Genomic DNA, 24,508 nt, shown 5'->3' on the forward strand with positions numbered 1-24,508 from the left:
GTGTGTGTGGCCTCACATGAGAGTCATTGGTCAGGACTGTCCTTGGTCCCCATCCCACTATATTCATCGTCCACACGTACACGTCGTTAGCAGGGAGTCCATTAAAGCGGAATAAATGGGCGATAATCACCTTTGCAGTAAAATTGATCACCGTCGTCTGTGAGCTCTAGTCAATCGCAGTGAAACAGGAAGATTGGTTTTACATGCCGCAAGACTCCCCCACCAGCAGTGCATAGCTTTCCGGAACAACCTGAGCCTGGCATGGCACCTTGAATTCTCATTACGGGCATCAAGCTCTTCTCGCCTGGTTGCTGCCCGTGTGACCCCTGAGCTCACGTTTGCAGTTATCTACCTTGGAATGGCAGGTTATTGCGTGGCACAACGCCCTGAGTCTGATGTTGTGAAATTTGCCTGTGATTTTCTACTCTTTTGAAATCGAGGACTTATTGGCGTGTGGGTTTTTGTTGCCCTGCTCGAGCTGGGAACTATGTAATATCTATCTATTATCCATCTATCTATCGGGGGATGGAGTCCATCCAATCATTTTTAACGTCCCGATCTGTGGAAATCTGAAAGCGCTTTTTCCTAAGGCAATGTGAGCACATCCATTCCACATCCAAGTCTAGAGGTGGAATCCAACTTAATATTTTAGTGTCTGTGAGTCTGACAATATTGGGTCTGCAGAAATGTGGAAAAAAATGGGTCACCATTAAGATGAAAGTAACTAATTCCACGGTTGTCCTTGCTTACTGCCGAGGCAACGTGTAAACAAAACAATTTTGTTGTGTATGCAAAGATGCACTTTGCTGCATTCAAACAGTGAAAATGTTTCATGGCCAGACGTGCAGCTCTGTGACTATTTCACTGCCTTAACATTCCTGTGTGTGTGTGTGTGTGTGTGTGTGTGTGTGTGTTAGGACGAGCTGGAGCATGATGACCATTGCGCCGTGTGTAAGGAGGAGGGCGAGCTGCAGCAGTGCCACACCTGCCCCCGCGCCTTCCACCCCGACTGCCTCCATCCACCTCTCAAAACGCCGCCCAAGGGTGTATGGATGTGCCCCAAGTGCCAGAAGAAGGTAGACAACTGGAATGAGAACTAGAATAAGAACTAGAAAAAGAACTAGAACTAGAATGATAACTATAGAGGAATTATGACTGCCTGTCTCATATTACAAGGATACAAGGATACAAGGATACAAGGAAGTTTATTGTCACATGCATATAGTTACTGGAAGTAAGAAATGCAGTGAAATTATGTCTGGTGTCAGCCTATTTGTGCAAAGTGGGGGGGGGGGGGGGGGGGGAAGTGCAGTAGAAGAGGGGTTTAGTAGATTAAGTGGCAAGGGCTGCATAAGAAAGGTGAGGGAGGATAGGAATTGGGGGGGAGGGGGGGGGCACCAACAAGGAGCACCCAAGAGCAACAGGGGCAAGGAAAAACTCCCTTACCAAGGAAGAAACCTTGGGCAGATCCACGGCTCAAGGGGCTAACCCAACTGCCAGGGGTCTTGGTGTGTGTGTTGGGGGGATGACAGGGGAGATGTGATAGTGTGCTGTGTATGTGGGGAGAGGGCAGTGTGCAATATGTGTGTTGGAGAAGCTTCCTCATGAGACAATGTGCTGTGTATTCGGGGGGGGGGGGGACGGGACGGGACGACAGTGTGCTGTAAGTATGTTGGGGATGTGTGTTGGAGAAGCTTCCTGATGAAATAATGTGCTGTGTATGTAGGGGAGAGGGGGGGGGGGCAGTGTACTGCAAGTACAATCAGTGTACTGCAAGTACAATCAGGACCTTCTTTGTGCATCTGGGTATTTGTGATCAGTACAAGCTCGTATTGTAGGCTGACGTTCTAAATATGAGAAGTTTGAATTATTTACGTCTCTCTTGTTTACAGTCCTTTGTCGAATTTGAAATAACATATAAACTTTGACATATCAGACCACAAAAATAACTCGTTTTCAATGGGAATGTGTGATTAAAGGAGGCAGTATAGTGTGCATCTGACTTGAAATGAGGGATGAATAAGTGAAATGGATGAAAAGCCATTGATCGCCATCTTTGAAGTGAGGACAGCATAGAGCAGAAGCTCCTTTAATGAAGGAATTGTGAAAAGTTGATTGAACATTCTGTCAGTGTCTTTTTATCTGGTTTGAGATGAAAAGATATCACATGTTGCTTGACTGATTTGAACTTTGATTTCTTCGTTGAATTAGAACTAAACATCAATCCATCAGCCCTCAGGATTTAACAGTTGACAACAAAAAAACTCTTGATGTACTTATGATTCTGAAAAAGTGAATCATCACTCTTCTTATTGGTCCCGCAGGTACTGAACAAAGAGAATATGGCTTGGCCACACAACTTTGTCCAGTCATACGTTACACACAAAACAAGTAAGCCACAGAACTAAAGAAATAATATTTTATCTTCAATTTACACCAAATTTAAATGCATTTGGAAACTAAAGCACCCCCTTTCTCTCTATCTATATATCTATCTATATCTATCGCCCTCTCTTTGTGCAGTGAAAGAGGATGAGAAGAGGAAACTGTTGCGGAGGAACTGTGAGCTGAAGAAGGAGTGTGCTCACCTCGAAGAGCAGGACCACAGGCTCAGCAGCTCCCTCACAGTAAGTCCACTCCAGCCGGCCGTCCTCACTGGTCTCTGCCAACAATCCTACCAGCTCTGCTTTGGTCTTTGATGTGTCTCTAGTTGAAGTGGTCAGATCATGATGCAAAAGATGCCGGCTATGTCTGTTCACCAGAATTACAGGGTAGAACACATTAACAAGCTATTGACTTCTGGACAACAAGACATTATACGTCCTGTACTATTAATAACCATTCAAAATCATTGTAACCTTTTGGGTGTGAATGCCTGTGGTTAATTCACCTTGAAAAGTGTATTACTGTAGCTGGCTGATGACAGGCATCCATCTCACACTGTTGTCAATGACCACTTTTGTTAATGGAAGAATCAAAACATTTCCTGTTCATTTGATTTAATTCGGGTTTATGCACAGCCTATTTAGCCAGCTCATATATTTATATATTTTGGGTGGAGTGTCAGCTCTAATAGCATCTTCTCTTATATTCTGCTACTTTTATGTTCACTCGGACACTGAATATTTTATTTATGCCCAATAAGGCAACTCTTTATTCAACTTTGACACTTATACATCCTTCAGCATCTTAACATGCCCATTCACTAGGTGCAACACCCGACCGGGTCTGTGTAAACAGGTACACTAAAACAATAGCAGCAACACACTTGATGCTCCTCTGGAAATGTACGAGCTGGCTAAAGAACCTTCCATAAATAAATCGAATTCCGGAGTATCTGTTGGTGTCCATGCTGACCTGCGGCCGATCTCTTCCATCCCCTCCCTCCCTCTCTGCCTTCTAGAAATGCATTGACCTGAAGGACAGGCTGCTGGGACAGCAGCGAGAGACCCAGGCCTCTCTGGAGCGACTCAAGGCCCTCATCCGCCTCATCCAGCGAGACCAGGTCATCCAGGTCACCATGACGGCCACCACCACCACCACCGCCGGCGCCTCGCTCCTGTCCCTGCCCTGGATCAAGCCCACCGGCAGCGGTGGGGCTAACTCGCCTTCTGGCACCACAGCTCCCCCTATGGGCTCCAGCACGCTTCTGCAGAAGAGTCTGCCTCAGCCCCAAGGCAACAACTGACCACACAGCAGGTCACTTGAGATCACATGCTATAAAAACAACACGCAGAGAGAGAGGAAAAGAGCAAAATGTTTCCTTTTAAATTCACATGCATACACACACACACACACACACACACACACACACACATTAACATATGCCCTGACTGATACACACACACGCTCACAAAGACAGGTTTTAAGAAACCATGGAAACACCGTCACAAGAAGGACATATGCGATATTTACCTTGCGTGGATTTTTTTTTCTGAAGGAACTGTTATGTCTTATGATTATAAATCTAAAACTCACAAAAAAGAACAAATATATCCTTCACTCGATTCATAACAAGTATTTTTTGACTCCAACACCTACAGTGCTTAAGAGATTTTTTTTTACTTATTGTTTTTTTAAAAAAAAAAAACTGTTAATTTATTATCGTTCTTGGCCTTAATGTATTTATCGACTTTAAAAAGCAGATCACAGTGCCGCCATGGATACATCAAATAAGTATTTCCCTGCGGCCAGAGATTTCTTTTCGTTGTTACTTAAAAAAAAGACAGGAAAAATGACTAATTGTTCTACTTCTAGTGGGAGAGAAATTAGAGTAGTGTTAGTTATGAATAAACCACAGACATATGAGATGGGGAAGAGATGTACATTGATATATCGGCATAGATATTTGTTCTCATTCTCCTATGAACAATATTTGCCATATGAATTCAGGTGAAGGGGGACTGGGTGGGATAGGGGTTGGGCGGGGGGGATGTTTCCATTGTGTATGTACGTACGATGCATATGAGCCTTCAAACAACAATAGAAAAACAAAAAAAAACAAACAAAAAAAACAAAAAAAAAAGAGAACGGAGAGAAGAAAAACAGAGAATAACTTTTTTCAGTATTAATATAGTCAAAAAGAACAAAGAACAAAGTATTTAAGATGACTACAGAATTTAGCATTTCTAGTGGAGAATTTAGTATTTTCATGAAGCTGCCTGTTGATAAAGGAGAGGAGTTGAAGTTTCGGAGGGGATCATAATGTACATAATGTTGTACTGTTCATGCAGGTCCTTTGTTTTTTCTGTGTTGTTACTGAACTTCATACTCAAACTGAGCTTTCTTTTCCAATTTTCCCGTTCAAATAACATGTTTATTATTTTCTTTCCTTTTTTAAAGGGCCATAGTTTTACCTGTGTGTTTGTGATCTTTCACTCCCTGAACCTTTTCCCCTCTAATCTCTTCACCAGTACGGAAAATATGCCAAAAACCTTACTTTTTTGTACTGGAAAACTCCTACGATTCAGCCTTTTGGTTTTGGTATGTGTATTATATGTGTACCTGTTTGTTTTTTTTGTTACCACTTTAATGCTGTTTGATTCAATTCTTTATTTTTCTTGTATGACTTTCTAACAGTTCAGCGTTTTTTCTGGAAGCGAAACTTGCTTGTATCAAAAGTGGCATTTTTCTTTTAAAAACTTTTGTATTTATTTTTAAAAAAAAAATCTGCTAGTCAATACAAATGAACACTGCCTCAAGATCAAAAGAGAGTAGAAAATCCAGGGTTTCTTTCTTATCACATTCTTTACTTTACAAAAAGCAAACAAAAACAAACCACTGGTTAACTAGAGTTTTAGTTGTGGGTGGGATAGTTTTGTGTGTCAACTTGTTTGGTCAGTCTTCCGGCTATGCCCTCGAGATACAGGGTTTAACACAGTATGACCCACTGGCAGCAACACCAAATCCAACTACAGCAAAGTCCCTTCTTGCATAAACCTTCGGGCAGACTACGTCAGCAGACACTTTGTCAGCAAACATCTCCCTCCTGGCTTTGTCTACATAAACAATAAGGCGTGCACATACATAACTACATAACCATAAACACATAGATGTTTATAGGCATTTGCAGAATGATATAAACAATGTTCTAGGAATTAAGGAATTATATATATATATATATATATATATATATATATATATGTATATATTAAAAAAACAATTCATATTCATTAACTAACCATACACAAGACCAAACAGTTTCCATGTCAAGATGAACGCAAACTACATTTTTATTGTTTAAGCTCTTATCCCTGCATATAGACATGCACTGATGTTAGAAACAGCACTGAGATTTACTCATAGTATTTCTGGGAAGAAAATGCAATAAGGAGAGCAAGACTAATGAAATATCCATTTGTCAAGTCTTTGTTCTCAAAAAAGGGTCACTGTATCAGGCCTTGGAAAACAACTTTGTTGTTTGATTTTGTCATCACCTACCGTGAAATTGCAAAGAGACAAGAGCGTAAATGAGACACTGTTTGTAGCCCCAGGTCAGTGGCCTGTATCAACTTCACTTGTCTCTGTGACAACATAGATATCAAGCTCCTCAAAAGCAAATTTTTTGCTTTAAACACACCGACAACCTGAACAAAATCTCATAACATTTCTTAAATCATTTAAGGGCTTTGAAACATTCACGTCATACCATACAATTCCTGCCTTTCGTGATGACAGTGTTTCAAACGATCAAAACGCAATTCCAACAGGAGACATTTTTTGATCAGAGCTTTTAAAATATGAATTTATTTTATTATTATTGTTGCATATCTTTTTTTTATGCATATCATTATTTAGGCCTTGTGTTCTCTTTCCTGTACTTCCCTTTTGACCTCTTTGACACATCAACCGCACCACGGAGATACCGACATACTGACAAATAAGCGGCCGCAGGCTGACAAAAGCCGATACCAGAATGTACGCCATTCCTCCATACATATCATTCCAGTCCCAGCTCTGTACTGACAGAGAGGCTTCTTTACCCCCCCTCCCACCCGAGGGGGTTCGGTCAGGGCACAGCGGCAGTTGTCTTTGGAAGGGTGATCAAAGAGCAGGCTGATCAACAGCACTGATGACAAGCAGAATCTTTGGCTATATGCCACTATGAAGCCCTGTGCAGCAGATCGGACCAAGTACAGACACTGATAGATAGAAGGAAAGGTGGATCGAAAATGGGGGGGGGGGATTGGCCCATAACTCATCATTTACCCTATTAGGAGGTTCGTTCCAACCTCTGTCATGGTCCCCGCATTTCCCAGAATCTTCTCCGGGAGAAACTGTGCAGTGCTTATACAGATCTATTTTAATACACGCAACACTAAGTTGAACAGAGAAGAGAAGAAAAAAAAAAACCTTTTATATTCTTTTATCAATGAACAAAGAGAGTGGGAAGGGATACAAAAATAATGATGACAAAAAAATAAGCATTTTTATTGTTTGCCAATTATGCATTCTGACTTAGCTTGCAACATTTGATATGTCCTTTTAAAACGAGGAAAACCAAGAACGAAGACAGAGAAGAAGAGAAGAAAACACACCAAGTTTTAGATTGAAAATGTCTTTGGGACTGTTGAAGTAGTGTTTTCTTTTTCATTGTCATAAAACAAGGGGACTGTCCAGTGGATAGTATGTATAGGAAAGTGTTTGTCTTACATATGCCAATGTAGTTTTTTCTTCTTCATGATGCATTAAAAGTTGATTGATGGAAGTTGGTAAATGGTAAAGAGTAGTCTCACTTTTTTTGTACCAAGTTCTTACGAAAAACTGATTCATTAATAAACAAAAAATCTAAGAAAAAAATCTGTTGCGGTTGAGTAGCTTTGGAGTCTTAATATTGCATTATAAATATGTAAAATAAGTTCTTGCAAGTGGTCAGTAGTATAATTGGACCCCATACAAAAATGTTAGGAATGAAAGGCACAATAGCCTAAGTTAAATGCTTAGTTATATATACTCTTATAACTAGACAAAACAAACTCTGCTTGTCCTTCACATAAACAGATATACACACAAAGACAGATGGTAGAGAGCACAATTACACAACCCATAAATATACAGAGGAACATCATAACCATCATCAAGAGACCATTCACTGACAGCAGTAGCACTAGGAGCAGCAGCGTGAGGGTTTAATGTCTCCGTCTTGTGAGCATAATAACACCTTTCCTGCTAGCAGAGTGCCAGCTTGAGTAGACACACACAGACCCAGGAAGGGTCCAGACCCAGGAAGGGTCCAGACCCAGGCAAAGCTCAATCACAAGTCTCCTGTTGCAGGAGGAGCGCCCCCTAGTGTTAGCACTCCTACTTTGGCGGAGGAGATCCAGAAGAAGGCACTAAATCTTCCCTAATGCCCTCTGACAGCTTGGCTCCCGCTGTCATCCTCAACGAATTCTCCCTGTCAAAGCGGCCGACGTGGAAGAGGAGGAAAAGAACAGGGCGGTGTGACGTGGCATTCTTTTCAAGCTGTCTCACTCTCGTGTGTCATCTTGAGCAGTCCCCCAATAACTATGGGGCTCTGTATGCAGAGCAGGTTTATCTTATCTTAAGACACAAACTTTCTCCAGATCTTATTATTGTCTGTGATCATTAATTCCTGGTAATGACATAACACTGAATACCTTTTTTGACATACAGTACTACAGAAGAACAGAAGGCACTTTCGTTCATGTCCCAAGGCATAACCTGTGTCTGTATCGAACATGTTAAGTGTTACTACACAATCCAATTGGAAATCCTCTAAGCTTACAAGCCTGAAAAACCTGATCATTCCCAACTACCACAGACTTGTCTAGGCAACGCTGCAAGTGAAAGCACTGATCCAGTTGCTTTTTGATGTGTGACAAGAGCAAGCGATTGAGACACACTTGTGCTTCAATGGGCCGCTCACTGGAGACCCCGACAGATGCTTGATGTTATGAACCATGGCAAGGACCAAAGAGCTTTTATGTGTCGGGTCCACAGCTTGTCCCTAACAAGCTGGACTAGGGAAACATGATGTGAGAAAATGAGGCGCTCACACAAACGCCCTGTCAGGTCTCTGTATCCACTACAGTAAAGTGTGACTACCCACCCCCACCCCCTGACATCCCAGCCTTCAAGGTTATCTCCAGAGCAGCTGCAAGCAAGAGCGGGTTGCCATGGCAATAGCCGGCTTAAAAGGCTTCTTTTTCCTTTCTCTTTGTAGCATGCTCAGGTTTCATTTAGTGTTTTGAAAATAAAATAAATAAAAAAAATATACAATAATATAGATTTAGCAGTGTTGCAGATATCACTCTTTTGGAGACAAGATACAGTACAGCACCCTTGTATTCAAAGTAAAAAAAGAGCTATACACATATATACTTTTTTGTAACAAAATGAGCTTACAACGCCTCTAAAATAGTACAGGTGACCCCATATAACAAACAGGAACCAAGTAATCAAACTGATCCAACACACCCTAGTGGCATGTGGCCCAGGAGGAGCAAGGGCATTTCACAAAAGTGGACGTGTGTGTGTGGAGGTCTCCAGTTGTCAGGTGCAGTTACTTTGCCGTGAGATGGGGGAACAAAGCTTTGAGGTGGCAGTGGGTGTAAGGGGCAGTGTGGGGTGGGTAGGCCACATCAGGGCAGCACCTGAGAGACGGGGTTGCGGCAGCCGAAGATGATGTGGTAGTGCTCTACGAGCAGCTCGGTGAAGATGTTGAGGGGCGTCAGAGCGCTGAGCGACACCGAGCCCTGAGGGGGACGCGCCAGGTTCACGCCGAACACACACGCCAGGTTAGACGAGCTCATCTTGTTATGGACGCTCTTCTGGGAGACCTGGAGAGAGATCGTGAGGGTCGAGCGGCGTGTTAAAAATCGTACTTGAGAAAATCAGAAGCTCTAATGATTGGAATACTGTACAACATTACATTTCTTAGCCACAAGAAGGTGTTTTGAGTGTGAGAAAAAGAGAGAACAAGCAAGCGAGTGTGTGAGATAGAGAAAGATAGATGTATAGAGGAAAAGTGAGCTCAGAGGAAGTGTAGGAGGACGGAGAGAGGAGAAAAAAAAAAAAAAATATCAGCCTGAACGAGCCAAATTGACTTCGCCGCCCCTCGTGGCAAGTTTCACTTTTAGAGCAGTGTTAGGCCTTACAGGGCCGAGAGAGCAATTATTACATCTTAAAAAGCACTAAAGGAGCACGAGTCCTTGGCAAGCCATGACAAATGAGTTGTGAACAACTGCCACACGACAGAGAGGTGGGAGCGGTGATGATTGTGCAGCCCGACCTTGGTAGACAAACAGTAGCAGTGGGCCTAGTTATATGACAAGAGTAGCTACTTTACTAACTTAAAGTACCACCTCATCGTTCTCTCTTTTTCTTTGTGCCTGAAAGAAGTTACCACCTCCTCCTCCTCCTCCTCCTCCTCCTCCTCCTCCCTGTCCATTCCAACAGCCTGTAAGCCATGCAGCACAGGACGGGGTGTGCCATGTGCTCTGTATGTTTCATTCAAAACAGCTCTAGGTTAAGTCTGACTCAGCTTCACTCTATGTTATCTACCGAGAGTGTAAGTCTCTGTTTATCAAACAATTAAATCCAGGCCAATCCCCCAGTCTGGTAGTGGGTACCGAGCAAGCTATGATCAAGGAGATCTCAATGATGTCATGAGAAGGAAATAATTGCTATAATGTGATGACACACTCCCAAGTCCTTAAGAGTCCACCACAAAAAAAAAACCCCAAAAGATCTCATGGCAGTGTGACTGGAGCAGCTGAATCACTCTCAGGGCTATTTTCCCCTAGTGGCTCAGCCTGGTACAGCAAGTGGGGTCACAAGTCAAATAAGACCACTTCTCTCAACGAGCTCTGAGAGTCAGCCCTCACCGCCACTCAAACACCGCCACAGAATTAATCTCTCTCCTAACGAGGCTTCTGTCAGACATGTAAAGACCCACTAGCTATAGCGTTAAGGGCACAGGTACTTGTGGAGCTGAGCTGGAACGCTAAACAAAGCTCCAGGCCATATCCTTAGGACTTATAGCTTATCAGAGAGTGGAGGCTCTACAATTGCTGATACACACTTGGAATGCTTGGTATTGAGCTATGCAACATTGTTGCGGGTAGGAGCATGACTCTTTTTGACAGCATTAGATGAAATGGGTAACTCCTTAATGCTAAATGGGTAGCCAGGTCATTAAAAAAATTGATGAAAATGAAACTCCAACATTGTGTTACTTGAAGTCGTCTCCTATGCACTAGCAGGCATCACTAAGAAGAGCAATAAAGATGGCTGACACCCTGGCCATCTTCTCCCTGGCGATCAAAGCCCCGACAACTCCCTGGAGTCTCAGAATCACTCAACACAGCTGGAGAGTAGAACCTTAGGGTGTCTGATCTGTGATGAAGGATGGATGCATGGCTATGGAGTACCTCAGGCATCCCACAAACCTTACCCTTAAAGGTGTAGTCTACAAGTGTTAATACTGGAGCTCAACAGCCTATTCAATGACACCCCTACCTTCTATGATCTTGAAGCGATGTGTTGATTGGATACAATAGTGTATGGTTTGGCCAGAGTCCCTTTGTTTGCTTCTGCTCACAGAACAATGACTGAGGTTTCCTTTTTGAGCGAACACCTGGATCAGACAATTAGAGGATCTTGAGGAGCAATTTGCTGAATTTGGCAAAAAGTGTAAAGGGTTAGAATAATAAACTGCACCTACAAGCAGCATCCTTCTCCCACAGGTCCCAGTCCGAGAAAACTCCACAGGTGAAACACCCTTTCCGGCGACTGGTTCGTGGAGCTACTGCACAAGGGAGGCCCACTGTGGATAATTAAACCCATACTCTCTCTCTCTCTGATTAAACTGTCTTGTCAGAGTGACTAATGGCCCCCATGGGAAGAATCTGGGGCAGATTACCACTGTAAGAGTCTGAAAGACTGCTTTACCATTCAAGCAGCGTGGATTTAACACAGAGACACTTCAAGTGTGAAGCCAGGCAGGGAAACTTATATAAAGGGCTGACTTAAGACGTCTCCGGACGTCTGACGCTTGAATTTCAAAGGTTTACTTGTCATTTCATGTTCATGGGCTATGTTCTGGTTTCCTCAAGTGTGCTATTCTCAGTATGTATTTTTATAACGTGGACTCTAAGAAATTACTGTATGGATTAAGCAGACTAAGGTATGAAAACGGATTGAACAGAATTTTATCCTGCAAACAAATGCAAATTGAGAGGCTGTTCTACTGTCAAGTGCTTGTGTAATTCATATTCACAAGCTCTTATCTTGTGCCCATACGAAAACAACTTGGTCAATGTCTTTCATTTTCCTCTCCAAACACTGGGCATCATAAAGTAACAGAAAAGAAAAAGCACTGCTACATTTTATTCCCTCGACATCCTCTTTCCAGGCTCAGAGCGCCCAGACACAGAGGGGGGCCTTGCCATCCCTCTCATCCCCGTCCTCTCTCTGTTGGTCACCAGCTTGCCTCCGTATCCAAGAATCCCCTGCAGCTTTGCTCAGTCTTCTGTTAAAACAGACACTCTCTTCCAGGGAGTCAGGGGGAGATGAAGGGCTGCTCCACACGTCCTGCTGGGGGGGGACAGGGGTAGGGGAAGGGGAAGGGGAAGGGGAAGCATGGGGTGTTGCACTGACCACAGCAGGGGGGCCCAGGCTGCTGCCCAGTTTGGGGAGACAACACCAGGACCGCTGCCAGCCTGCACTCAGCATGGGGCAGGACGGTACAGGAAACCCTGAGCTGCTGCAGCCGGCATCATGTGGGAGGGGGGGGGGGATTTAAGGTCACTTCACTCCACAGCACAACAAGGTCGGTCCATCGAGCGAGTGATGAACGCCAGGAAGATGAGACAACTCTCTGTTGACTTTCTATCCTTTCTCCTTGCATAAGTAGATCTCTAGCAGCACCCGAAAGAAAAAAGCCTCTTTAGTTGCAAGATGCGTGGCTAATCTACCTGGAGTGTCTGGAAGCTCAGAGGGATGCAGTTCTGGAGCCAAGATAGCAGTTTTAGAGCCAGAATGGAAGTGGTGACAAGAAGCCGATACCATGACGAATGGAATCTGGGTGCAACTGGATTTCCCAGGCAGGCGGAACTCACCATGTTCAAGAAGCAGACCAAGTACTTGAGCACAATGTAGTTGGGTTCAGCCAGGGATTCCACAATGCGCTTGCATCTTGAGACTCGGAGGCAACTTTCAACCCCTGGAAAATGCAAGCAAACAGACAGACACACACAAATTAGACCGCTGTTAGACATTTACATTTATGCATTTAGATGATGCTTTTTATCCAAAGCGACTTACAAATGTCAATTATATTACATGGGCCATTCCCAGAGCAACTCTGAGTTAACAGTGGAAGGGCACAACGGTGGAAGCTGGGAATTGAACCCACAACATTTCTGCCCAGACCACTGTCTTTTTTTCTCTCTCTCTCTCTCTCTCTCTCTCTCTCTCTCTCTCTCCCTCTCTCCCTCTCTCCCTCCCTCCCTCCCTCCCTCTCTCTCCCCAAATTCCCATTGAGAGACTGTAATGAGGCCCCAGGTCCCTAACCATTATGTTACCACCGTCCCAGACCGCCTAGACTCTTGCCGTAGACTCAGAAAGACATGGTTATCCACAAGAATACCGGTAAGCTACCACTTACTGGTGATGTCCAAGATATGGTCATACAGGGCGAAGGTCAGGAGGGGTTCGGGCAGTTCCCTAAGAAACGTCTTCAAGATGACAGCAGGAACATGGACATCCCCGTACTCCTCAAAGTTCACTGGTTTTCCTGTGGCCAGGGCACAAGTCAGAAAGGACAAAAGGATCAGTATTATCAGATTGAATATATTCCAATTCCATGACCGCACCGTAGGGGTCATCATGTCTCTACAGTATATTACACATTGACTAACACACGCAAACAATAAGAAAAGAGCTTAAGAGATTTGTAGTACCATGATGAAATCGAGCCCCTGCGGTCAATATCAACCGAACCAACATGCTTAAAAATGGAACTTGCTTGGGGAATTTAAGCCCAGGCATGGTCAACTGTGTGAATAATGCATGCTGGGAAACGCATGGGGCCGGCGGGATCATCCGTCTGGATTGATCCGTGGGATCAGCGCAAGTTAGTAGGTGGCAGATTGTGTGTGTGTGGTGTGTGTGTGTGGTGTGTGTGGTGGTGGTGGTGGTGCTAATGAAGTGGAACGCCGACTGAAATGGACACTATCTTAATCTGCAGCCCCCACCAGCGACACGCCCCCGCGTGATGCCATCAGAGCTTGGCCACGCGGGGATAGAGCTCAATCGATCTGTCCTTTCCTGGCAGCCAGAGATAAAAAAAGAAAGTGTGTGTGTGTGTGTGTGTGTGTGTACACATGGCAGCTCACCTAAGTTATAGAGTTTCTTGATGTCCTTGATGAGCTGAACTCGAGCCGACCTCCTGAAGATGCCCTCTGTGTGCAGACCTGAGGCGGGTGGGGGGGGTTAGGGGATGAGGAAGGAGAGATCAGGGGAAGAGACGGCAGGCAGCTGTAAAACCACCAACCCCGGCTGCTGCTACCGCTACACTGCCTACAGCTGTGAGTAGCACTAATGTTTGAAACCCTACTGCCCTGTTGGGATAGTGAAGGAAGCCGACTAGCCTTCATACGAGCTCAGCTCAGTTCTCAGGGAATTCATGAAGAGAGAAAAGATTAGCTAGACTGTACAGTTTTGTTCTCCAAGGTGCAGTCAGCAATCAGCAAAAATGTGCTATTTTATATCAAATGCAACACATGTCACAATATAAAATGTTTGTTTGCCTCAGTCAGAAAGTGCAATAGAGGACAGAGGTCTTACCTTTCTGTTGGAGGTAGGACACAGTTTCACTTACAACTGGGGGTATGAGAACTCCATTGTTTTTGTCTCGGATACTAAAAAACAACAGTATAAAGGGTGACGATGGGCTAGTTCATTCAGCACAGTTCATCTTATATGAAGCGGAGCATTTGCACATGCTATGAGTGTGTGTGTCGGGTGTGTGTGTCTAAACTTACTACTGCAGACTGACGCCAAACTGCTGGGTGGGGAGGGGGGGTCGCGGTGGTGGGACTCTCACTGAAGGTGGCAGTCCTCCTTTCTGACTGGCCCGGAGTTTCTCATCGTGTCTGTGGAAAACATATGGTCGCCATGGATACCACAAGTGTGAAGGAAAACCAAAACGACAGATACTTTGCAACTTTGAGAACAATCAGGATTAAAAATGTATGACTTTGAATGGCTTGTGTGATGAAGATATATTAGTCACCACATGACACTATTAAGCCTGAGAATTATTTTCATTAGCAGGTCCAAAAGTGTTTTGAAGAGGCAATATTGTAAAATGAACTCTGAACTCTACAAATGAACTCTGAAATGTAAGCCAAACAAAGGAAAATGTCTCTGGGATTTTCATAAATATGCAAGTCAGAATTTGAACATTCTGGATATTCTCCTTCATTTCATCATACGTCTTTTCCCTCCGCTCTGCATATGACCTAATACTTTCCATCCTCCACTTAATTTCTCCATCAGCAATACCACACCATGGACTTAACCAACCAACCACCTGCCTCCTATTCCCAATAGAATAACTCAGCCCTCGCAGCCCCCCCCCACCACCCCCATCCTCATAAATATTCAACAGTCAGGCAGTCTGACTGTCCGTGCTTTGCCTCTGAATATAATTGCCCGTTACAGGGAGGATCAGGAAATATCAATACAAATTAGGCCTGACAACACTAGGCTGCTCCAAAGCATCTGTTCCTAGGAGCAGTCTTTGCAGGCCTCTTGAGGACACACAAGATGTGTCAATATCAAGCAGGGACACAGGCGGAGTGTCTTACTGCGTCTAACTGGGAACAAAATCTCATCTTGTTACTCTATTTAGCGCTGATTTTATTGAGAACATGAGCAAGCTCTGAGTCTGTTAGATACATGACTTTAGAGGATTCTCAGTGTAAATGGCTATTGCAGCTTTTCCTTGTGGGGGATTGCTTGCTTTCTCAACTAAAAACTCATCCCCTCAGCATGATAATCATGGAAATGATAGTGCTTTTATTGTACAGGGTAAACGACACCGACATCATTCTAATAATGGTAGCATTACTGTTACCACAAAAGACATTGGAAGTTCTTAACTAGTTTAACTTTAGACTCTCTGTCACACACACACACACACACACACACTTTTGAAACTTTAAGTTGCTCATTACAAAGTCATTACAAATTATCCTTTTTTTTTGCTTGACATATATTTCAGAGGTTCATTTCTAAAATGTTAATACTTCCATTTGTATTACTTCCACCAGTTTCACACTTCTGGACTTCTGGACACGTTTTGGCCCCCAAATAAAAAGGGTAATTGCCCTTGACATATATATTCACATTTGACATACATTCAAAATGAGGCCAGCTTAATGAGGTGACATAGGGTTACATTGCAGTATCGGTTGACTGAGATTGGGATGAGGCTATGCCATCGTCCTCTGGAAGTATGATGATGAAATTTGCAGAAACGTGGACTGCCGGACAGACTGATCAGTTTCGGCTACCTTCAGACGGCCGACAATGAAACCCATACCTTTTAACGTCTGGGGGAACGATGAGCTGGTCATAGTCAAGGTGGTCTCTCAGTTCTGCCAGGTAGTTCACATAGGTCAGTTTCTTTCCGAACTTATGACTTAGAGAGAAAGAAAGACAGAAGCACTGGTTAGCTGATACAGCTCTATACTTCAAGGCATTCTTCAAGATTCAAGATACAGTAGCAGTCACAAGTCTACACACACCTTATCAGAGGTTTGAAGATGTTCCATATGATCTTGATGAAGTTTGTGGGGTGGACAACATACAGAGCTTTCAGGTTCTTCTTGTACCTGTTTAACACACAAACACACACGCACACAAAGAACTATAAAGTATTCTTCAAAGGCAGAATTTCTAACGGCTCTTTAGAGCAAAACCAACATTGACCCCACACACACACAGAGCCCTGCTGGCTGGACCTCCTTCCCACGAGCTTCCAAAATTTGCTCAAGTGTAATCTGCCTCATTAAGTGTGCTAAATTATTAATCACCCGATTTAGACATGCCCTCAGCAAAGTGTCTGTAGTGGAAGATGAGAGGGCTTTTAGAGCAGAGGCTGGGGAGGAACCTCAAACACACACTAGTCTCAGGGGGTTAGTTAAAAGAGAAAAACGAGGAGTGCGGATGTGAGGGACTCTGTATGTGTGTGTGTGTGTGTGTGTAAAAGCGTGAGATAGAGAGAGACAGACATACTTTCGGTCAAACTCCTTGTAGGCATCTCGGAGCCAGCGCAGAGAGGGCTTGTTGCTGCTGCGTAGGCCATAGTGATAGTAGACCACAGTGTAGTCGCTCTCCACATACTGGTCCAGGGTGTACTTCAGGTACCTGTTGACAATCACCAAATGCAGCACTCAGCAACATCACAGCAACAAAACATCCCATACATCCAATCAAAAAATCTGCATTTAGCTAAATCATTTGTACTGTACGTGTGTGTGTGGACCGCCACTGTGTGGACTAAGCAAAGTACAGCTCCATTTCTGCAATAATAGGTGGTGTATCCATTTGGAGATGACAATGCCATGTTTACTCATAACCACTAGTGCAGACCTGTCTAAACATGCAACATACGTAAATCAACTGTACCTCTTTAGTTTTTGTGTGTGTGTGTGTGTGTGTGTGTGTGTGTGTGTGTGTGTGTGTGTGTGTGTGTGTGTGTGTGTGTGTGTGTGTGTGTGTGTGTGTGTGTACAGCATCCACTCACTCTAGCAGTCTTTGGTGGTTAAGCTGATGGGAGGGGGGCATGCAGCAGCTGCTGAAGATGATGAGCTTCCGGCCATAGTTGTCATCACCTGCAGACGCACACAACAGAAAAGGCAAACAGAAACAGAAAAGTTACACAATCCTCTCACCCTCACTAACATACTCTCAAAAACACATATACACATATACAGACACCCCCACCCTACACACACACACACACACACACACTAGAAACTCTAAATAGATTGCATTACACAAACCCACACAGATGGGTGAAACTGGAAGGAGGAAGGCTGATAAACACCTTTTCTTACAAGCTAAGGTGTGATCATGCTCATTTCCTGGTTTAGGAACATGAGTGGGAACAACAGTGCATTCTCTGTCCTCTTCCACTGTTAGTGTGGTATCACTGCACAGGCTGTGCTCACAAATCTCCTCTCCTGCCTACCCCACCTGCTCCGAGTCTGACACACAGCCTAACTCATTGTAGCCGGTTAGCTTTTGCAGCCAAAAAGTATACACTTCACCTCCATGCTTACTGCCGAGTCATGCTGTTTTAGCCATTGCCTGTAATTAGGCTACTGTTGAATGTTAGTGTATTGTTAAACAAAGATTTGTGTTTCCACATCTAAAGCAAAATCTGTCAGAACAGATTTTAATTATTTAATGTTATAATATTTTTGGTTTCAGAGGTAACACTTAGTTGCTTGTCTTTGGGAGTCAATTTTTAGATGGACGATACTTGACTGGACCTGTTGGAGTGTTACCGGTCATTTTTTGTTGCTCGCTGTAGCGATACCAGTGGCTCATTATTGAGGTGAAAGTGTGGCAAGCTAAATCATTAACATGTGAAACAGACAGGTTTATCTAGTCCTCCTGGTTTCAGTTCCCTTGAATGGCCTCTTGCAAAATCTCACAAGAAGCATATCGTTTTAATTTGACACCACAGACCACAAAACCAGAGTGAGATTAGCCAAAAAAGTAAACAAGGCAACCTGTGACTTGAAGAATGCCGTGTCGTGCTACATCATAGTAAGGGTGGGAGGTGTCAGTGATGGCATCGTTGCGAGTACTAGCTGTGGGTCGCTCCTCCTCCTGTTCCTCCTCATCCCTCTGGAGCTCTGAATAATAACAATAATTGATCATCAACAATCACAACAGCAATCATCATTCACTGCAGCTCACATGCAATACAATTATTGTGCATTTATATATTTAATGGATTACTACACATGGAAAAAATGTTTGACCGAGAACAAAAACTCAGCTATCCAATAGGGACTTGGTGGGTTAGATTTAGAATGTTCCATCCAGTTATTTCTGCCTTAATGTGAGCTACACTGCCATTTCAAATTTATTGAAGAGTCTGAATAGATTTGAATTACAACAGAAGATCACAAGAAATGCCTTCCAAACCAATAGAAGCCTCACAATGAGAGCCAACACGAGTCACAATGTATGACTTCATTCAAAATACAACAACAACAAATGCTTATTCCTGGGATTGTGAAATGTTTACACATGGAGAAAGCGGAAAGTTTCCATAGCCTATCTGTGGGGCCTATCTGTACTAACTGAGCATGCTGGGCCAGGACGCAGCCTATAAATACTGAGCATGCTCAGAGGAGGAAATGCCCAGTGGACAGAACTGTTTATTTTGGTTTGGACAATGGCTATAATAACAACACAGACCTGCAACTCTGGAGAACCCTGACAAACTTGGATTTTCTGACAAAGGAAGATTAGAAGTTGTAAGCATGCACACATACCCCGCCCCCCCAACTTCTTTCTATTTAAAAAAAAAAAAAGAAGCTTATTCTTGTTTACCAACTGGCCATCGGATTAAAGATATCATCTGAAAAATTCAAAGTAAAGTGGTAATTAAAAGGGCTCAGAACGAGATGTTTGGGAGTTGGGGGTGTTGGTTCAGCATCAGCACATTCCTCAAAGCACTGGAAAGAAAAGAGAAAATGGGGAAAAAAAAACAAACAATTCTTTGCAGTGCCACAGTGCTATAAAAAGATACCCAAGGAGACGAAAACTCTTCTGTGGGTTAGTTTTCATTTCTTGTTTGCCACGTGCAGTCGCACTTGGTGTGCTGTTGGGGGCGGCTTTGAGAAGTCATCTGTGCCCTCAGTACCAGCTGACACACATCCTGACTTAAAGCTGAGGGAATGTCAGACTCTTCCTCTACGTTTAATTAACAATGTCCCGCTATCAGCTCTCCATAAGCCATTACAGTCACAGACAGCCTTATCTGGAAAACGACCCGTCCTTCCTGACACAGCGGACCGAAGAGTCTGAGTTTTAAAATAGATTTGTGCTGCGTGCTGCTGACCGGGTAATCCGACATCGTTTTAAGTTGCCGGGGAAACACAGAGGTTTCAGTTTGCAGTTACAGTACTCAGAGGGGTGATTCATTTCCTGATTTCCTGCCCCACCAAATGCTAGTCATCTGACTGACCCAAGAGAGGCAAGGTCGGTCATTTAGAGTGGACAAGGGTGAGGTCAGACTGTTTTGCTGAGTCACTATACGGGTAGAGATGCGGTCATCCAAAATGTACGTGCCAAGTAATGGGTGACCACACATGGCAAGGAGAAATGAGTAAACCTATGGTGGTACACACTTGCACACACATGGTTTGAACAGGGCATCAGAAAGCTTTTCCATGTACATGGTTTCGTGACAAACCTGGATATGTTTACTCAGAGTGGCAAACTTTCCACAAGATGATGATTATGGTTTAGTTTTGCTACAGAGAATGAAGTCACAGGGCCCTTTAATGACAAGGTTTACTGCTTACTATTTACTGCTTACTACTTACTGCTTACGACTTCAGCATCAGGTTTGTCACTAAAACATGTATGCAGAATATCCCCGGGAAACTGTGGAAGTAGGCTTGCTAGGTGAAAGTAAGACCAATGATGCCTCACCTATTTCAGCCAGCTGCTCTAAGTCATTTTCTGAGATCATGGACATCTGGACAGGATTGGAGAAAGCTAGGGATACACAATACAGAAACAAGATGACTTACCATTATATTTTTAAAACAAACATCTATCACAACAGCAATATCCTTCTGCAATAATATGATGGACATAAAAACAATCCATCACTTTGATGGCAATGTTTTGTTTTATACCAGGAGAAAGCATGGCCAAGAGGTAACCATAGTACATTTAACAATTAACATAGCCTACATAAAATAAGTGATGAGGGTAAAAAAAGTTTATTAATATGGCTGATATGAGGCAAAAATAGGACATATCCCTTTTTAAGATCAAATAAGTGAATATTGTCATCAGGCCATGTGTGTATAACAGATTGGAAAGCGGATTGTTCAGGGATGATTATGTAATTCCTTTTCTCTTTACCAGTAGACCAGACGCAAAGAGCCTGACTTCTGCCTGCATCTAGTGAACCAGGCAGGAACTCAGGAAAGAGTCCGACAGGCATAACAACACCTTCACACAATAATAAAAAACCTGGACTCCTCTTCTTGTCATTTAGGTTACTCAGAGCTTTATTGCCAGAATTAATTTCCACTTAAGTCTGTATGCTACTTTAGTCTTTCCCTCTCCACATTTACATAATTTGTGAAAACCTTTTGTTTTCACATCTGAAGATTAATTATATTTACACGCCTCGTCTAGGCTGATTTCATCAAGGTCTGCATCTGGTGCAGATAACTCACAATCAGCGATGACATTTAATTTGGACACTGGGTTTGTTTGGGCGCCTCTCCCAAACGGGGGTTTGTGCCTTGTTTACCAATGAAAAGGCCAGAGCTACATCCAAATGGCCCCATGCAGCTCAACAGAATCCCAGGAAGTTAACCTGGAAGTTATTGTATCATCATAAATTCCACTAATGGACATTTCAAACTGCTGTTTTAATAACACATCAAAAACACAAGCTACTGCTAACGCATAGAGAGTGAAGATGTTTGAATATCTGCAGTCGATTAATTGACTTGACCTCGGAGCTCCCACAACCGCAAATATGACTTCTAGTCTAGCCTGTGCCATTTTCTTGTAAGGGCGAGGGAACCTGTATCATGGAATTTGGTTTCAGATGGTCATACACCTCTGAACACCTAATTCGCTAGGCTATGCTACATCTAGGCAACTCTGTATGTTGCGTTACAAACCCGATGGATGCATGTCCGTGCGCAAAAACGAATAAGAGACATAGCCTACCTGTGCGTTGACGGGAAAAACTCACGTTGTTGTCCAGGTTATTACTTAGCAAACTCAGTCAAAATCTATGGTCAAAACTTCCTAAATAGCTTACTAAGTGCGCATGCTCACTGGGACTCGGTGACTAGACAAGGAAATGCGATTTCCATAAAAGTTTCAGCATTATCATGAATCTGTGTCTGTTTCAATGAAACCACTGGCAGTTGAAGCTTGAAATGCGTTTTATGATCTACGGTGCGTTTTTAATTTACAGGAAGAGGAAATTGTCCATATCCGGCTGTCTTGCCTATCAATTTCCTAACTGATGTAGTTAGGAATGATGTAGTCGCCGGCGCTGATGCTGCTGATAACAGCACATTTTGTCAAGCACTGCATACCTAACGGGTAATTCATATAGACGGCACTTAAAATATGGATTAGTCAGCTAGGCTGTTACCCATAGCTACTGAGGTGAACATAAATAATTAGACTAAGATCTTGTAAGGTTCTGTAGACTAAAACAGTCCCAACTAGAGAAGAAGCTCTAGCTAAACTTTGTAGACCTACAATTGCTTCTTTGTACTGAGGTTATGTCTAATCTCGGTTAGTTAGTTCAGGCGTTAAATGGTTGGGCCTAACACAGATCACTGCAATGTCGAGACTTAATTTGATAATTTAGTAGGCTATCCAAAAGCTCTGTATAGCTCTCACCAACCATAACAGCAGGGACTTTCTTTTAGACACATAGGCTATATAGGCCAATTAACCTATATCAGTTTAGTTGAAGTAGGCCTATAATGAATATGCAAATGTAAGTTCAGGTCGAACAATAAGGGAGAAGTGAATATTTGTCTTGAGAAATGATCACCTGTCGTGCAATTTTGCTGTTTCATTCATCTAATGCATTTTCCAGTCGGTTTTTGGGGTCAGTAATGATATGGGGATTCTGAATCCTTTTTTTAATGGCTCTGAAATGTCATGTGGTGACAAACCCTGGAGAGAGTCTGACACCTGGTGGTCGAGTTGAAAAATCAACCAGTTGGTTTGCCATTATTCAAACCTGTTGTGTGCAGCCTACTTTTTAAAGATTCAAGCATATTTGTTGATTGAACTTTTCTGTTATGCATGAAATTACATTTTCTGTAAGCCTATAAAAAATGGTCAGGGGATTGTCAGTGGAAGAATAATTAATAGCCAACATTAGAAAGATAAGTATAACATAGCCTTTTATAACCATATTTTTAGATTCATCATTCCAAGCCTGAAACATACACATGATCACAGAAAAATACATAGACCCATGCACAAAGAGAGAGAAAAAATTAAAGAGAGAGAGAGAGACCAGTCTCAACATCAGCAGCATTGTCTGTAAAAATGCACCCTCATTCTCCATTCTGATTGGTAGCATCAGAGGCATCACTTTCCCACATGACCAATGCTTGACCAACCACGCTCTGAAGAAGAGTTGGGGCAGCAACCACCTGCAAGCCAAGGCCAATATTCGCCCTACCTGACAGGCAAAGATTTCACAGAGAATACACAACCAACCCCTTCTCTTTTTTTCAGTTGTCTTGAACCATCTCAAAGTGACATCAAGGCCTCTTGAAGAGGAAAGTGTGTGTGTGTGTGTGTGTGTGTGTGTGTGTGTGTGTGTGTGCTCTTGTGTGTGTGCTTGTGTGTGTGTGTGCGCGCTTGTGTGTGTGCGTGTGCGAGTGAGTGAGAAAGAGAATATTGGAGGGGGGACTGAGAAGTTGGCTGTCAGCATACGCCCACCTTACAGAACACGTCTTCTAAGTGACCCCAGAGCCCTATTGCGCCGTAATCCAGAGATGAATAGCCTCGAGCAAGTGTTATCAGGTTGTGCGTCCAACAGCTGCTCCTCCAATGGCTCCTGTTGAGTTAAGACCAAACCCCTCCGGGCGGAGTTTTATAACAAATAATGATGTGCGCAGAAGTGTCTTTGGAGTTGTATATCAAAGAAGAGAGTATACATAAAAAGAGCTAGAGAGAGAGAGAGAGAGAGAGAGAGAGAGAGAGAGAGAGAGAGAGAGAGAGAGAGGCTTTTGTCCTGTCATGCACTGATTCTTTGGAATGTGAAAGGGAAAGACTGCGAGGGAGAGCATGCAGCCAAACACTTCCTTGACTGAAATGCTGTGAAGGGATTAGTAAGACAAAAGACAATGCAGATGCATTCAGTCAGTGCCAAAGAATTTTATGAGACTGGAAGACTTCAGACGTAACAGGGAGTATGGATAAATATCCTTCATAGACTTGCTATCATGATCAAAAGTAAGGGTGGATATACATCTTCTTTCTACAGAGTTTACAATGTTTTACCCAGTTCATTGCATTTAGTGGAAATCAAAAAAAGTATGCAAGGTTTTGTTTCAGTTAGAACCGCATGAACAAAGAAGCACTTATGTTTGCATTTTGAAAAAAAATAAAACGTCTTTGGTCAGTGGCCAGGTTTTATTTCCATCAGCTTGACATTACATCTGTGTTTACAGTTTGCATATCTCATAGTTGGCTCGCACTTCAAGTGCAAAAAAAGAAGTGCCTGATGTTCAGAGTGCAACCAGAGAGAGGAAACTGTATGAACTCTAGGGCCCCAAGTGTGACAAAGTCTGCGAGGTGCCGCAGGGAACAGCACCAGGCACCCTGCTCTTGAGATTTGCGTCAGCTGCGTCACGGACTGTATATTTAGAAAAACAGGTCAGCAACAAGCAATTGTGTTGGTTGCCAGAGATCTGGAAGAGACTGAGACAACTCAAAATAGCAGAAATGCTGAGGAGTGGGGACTGTTTCAGGCGGCAAGGAGAGAAGACCAGCTGGCATCCCTGCTGACTTCTCTTCCCTCAAACAGTGCAAGGTCAAAGAGACAAGCCAGGACCAAATGCTGGAAGCATATTATGAAAAACTTGATGGGAAAGGGGTCATGAAAATATGCATATCCAATCCTGCCAGCTATTTGAGTCAGTGACTGGACTGGAGTGACAGAGATAGGAATAATATACAGTGATGTTCCTACATTGTAGACTTTCGCCCAATTTGT

At 43.3% G+C, this 24,508-nt stretch overlaps 2 protein-coding genes across 2 annotated transcripts in view; one reads left to right on the forward strand and one right to left on the reverse strand.

Moving 5' to 3' along the window:
• The window catches only part of phf21b (PHD finger protein 21B), an 85,217-nt gene extending 80,820 nt beyond the window's left edge, over positions 1-4,397 (forward strand). The window contains 4 exon segments of the mRNA XM_042079494.1: positions 918-1,076; positions 2,325-2,391; positions 2,524-2,627; positions 3,404-4,397. Of these exon segments, the coding sequence (XP_041935428.1) occupies positions 918-1,076; positions 2,325-2,391; positions 2,524-2,627; positions 3,404-3,688 (615 nt within the window). The 3' untranslated portion in view covers positions 3,689-4,397.
• A 2,506-nt stretch (positions 4,398-6,903) lies between these two features.
• LOC121697398 (rho GTPase-activating protein 8-like) lies at positions 6,904-21,734 on the reverse strand. Its single transcript, XM_042078911.1, has 13 exons — positions 21,478-21,734; positions 20,212-20,277; positions 18,273-18,398; positions 17,279-17,366; positions 16,768-16,899; positions 16,278-16,364; positions 16,073-16,171; positions 14,508-14,618; positions 14,311-14,384; positions 13,860-13,937; positions 13,130-13,258; positions 12,582-12,685; positions 6,904-9,299 (listed from the first exon to the last, which is right to left on the reverse strand). The coding sequence occupies exons 2-13, from the start codon at positions 20,255-20,257 to the stop codon at positions 9,102-9,104; spliced, it is 1,272 nt and encodes a 423-aa protein (XP_041934845.1). The 5' UTR covers positions 20,258-20,277; positions 21,478-21,734; the 3' UTR covers positions 6,904-9,101.
• Between the last annotated feature and the right edge of the window lie 2,774 nt (positions 21,735-24,508).

The sequence above is a fragment of the Alosa sapidissima genome, chromosome 22 (genome assembly GCF_018492685.1).
Source record: "Alosa sapidissima isolate fAloSap1 chromosome 22, fAloSap1.pri, whole genome shotgun sequence".
Lineage (NCBI taxonomy): Eukaryota > Metazoa > Chordata > Actinopteri > Clupeiformes > Clupeidae > Alosa > Alosa sapidissima.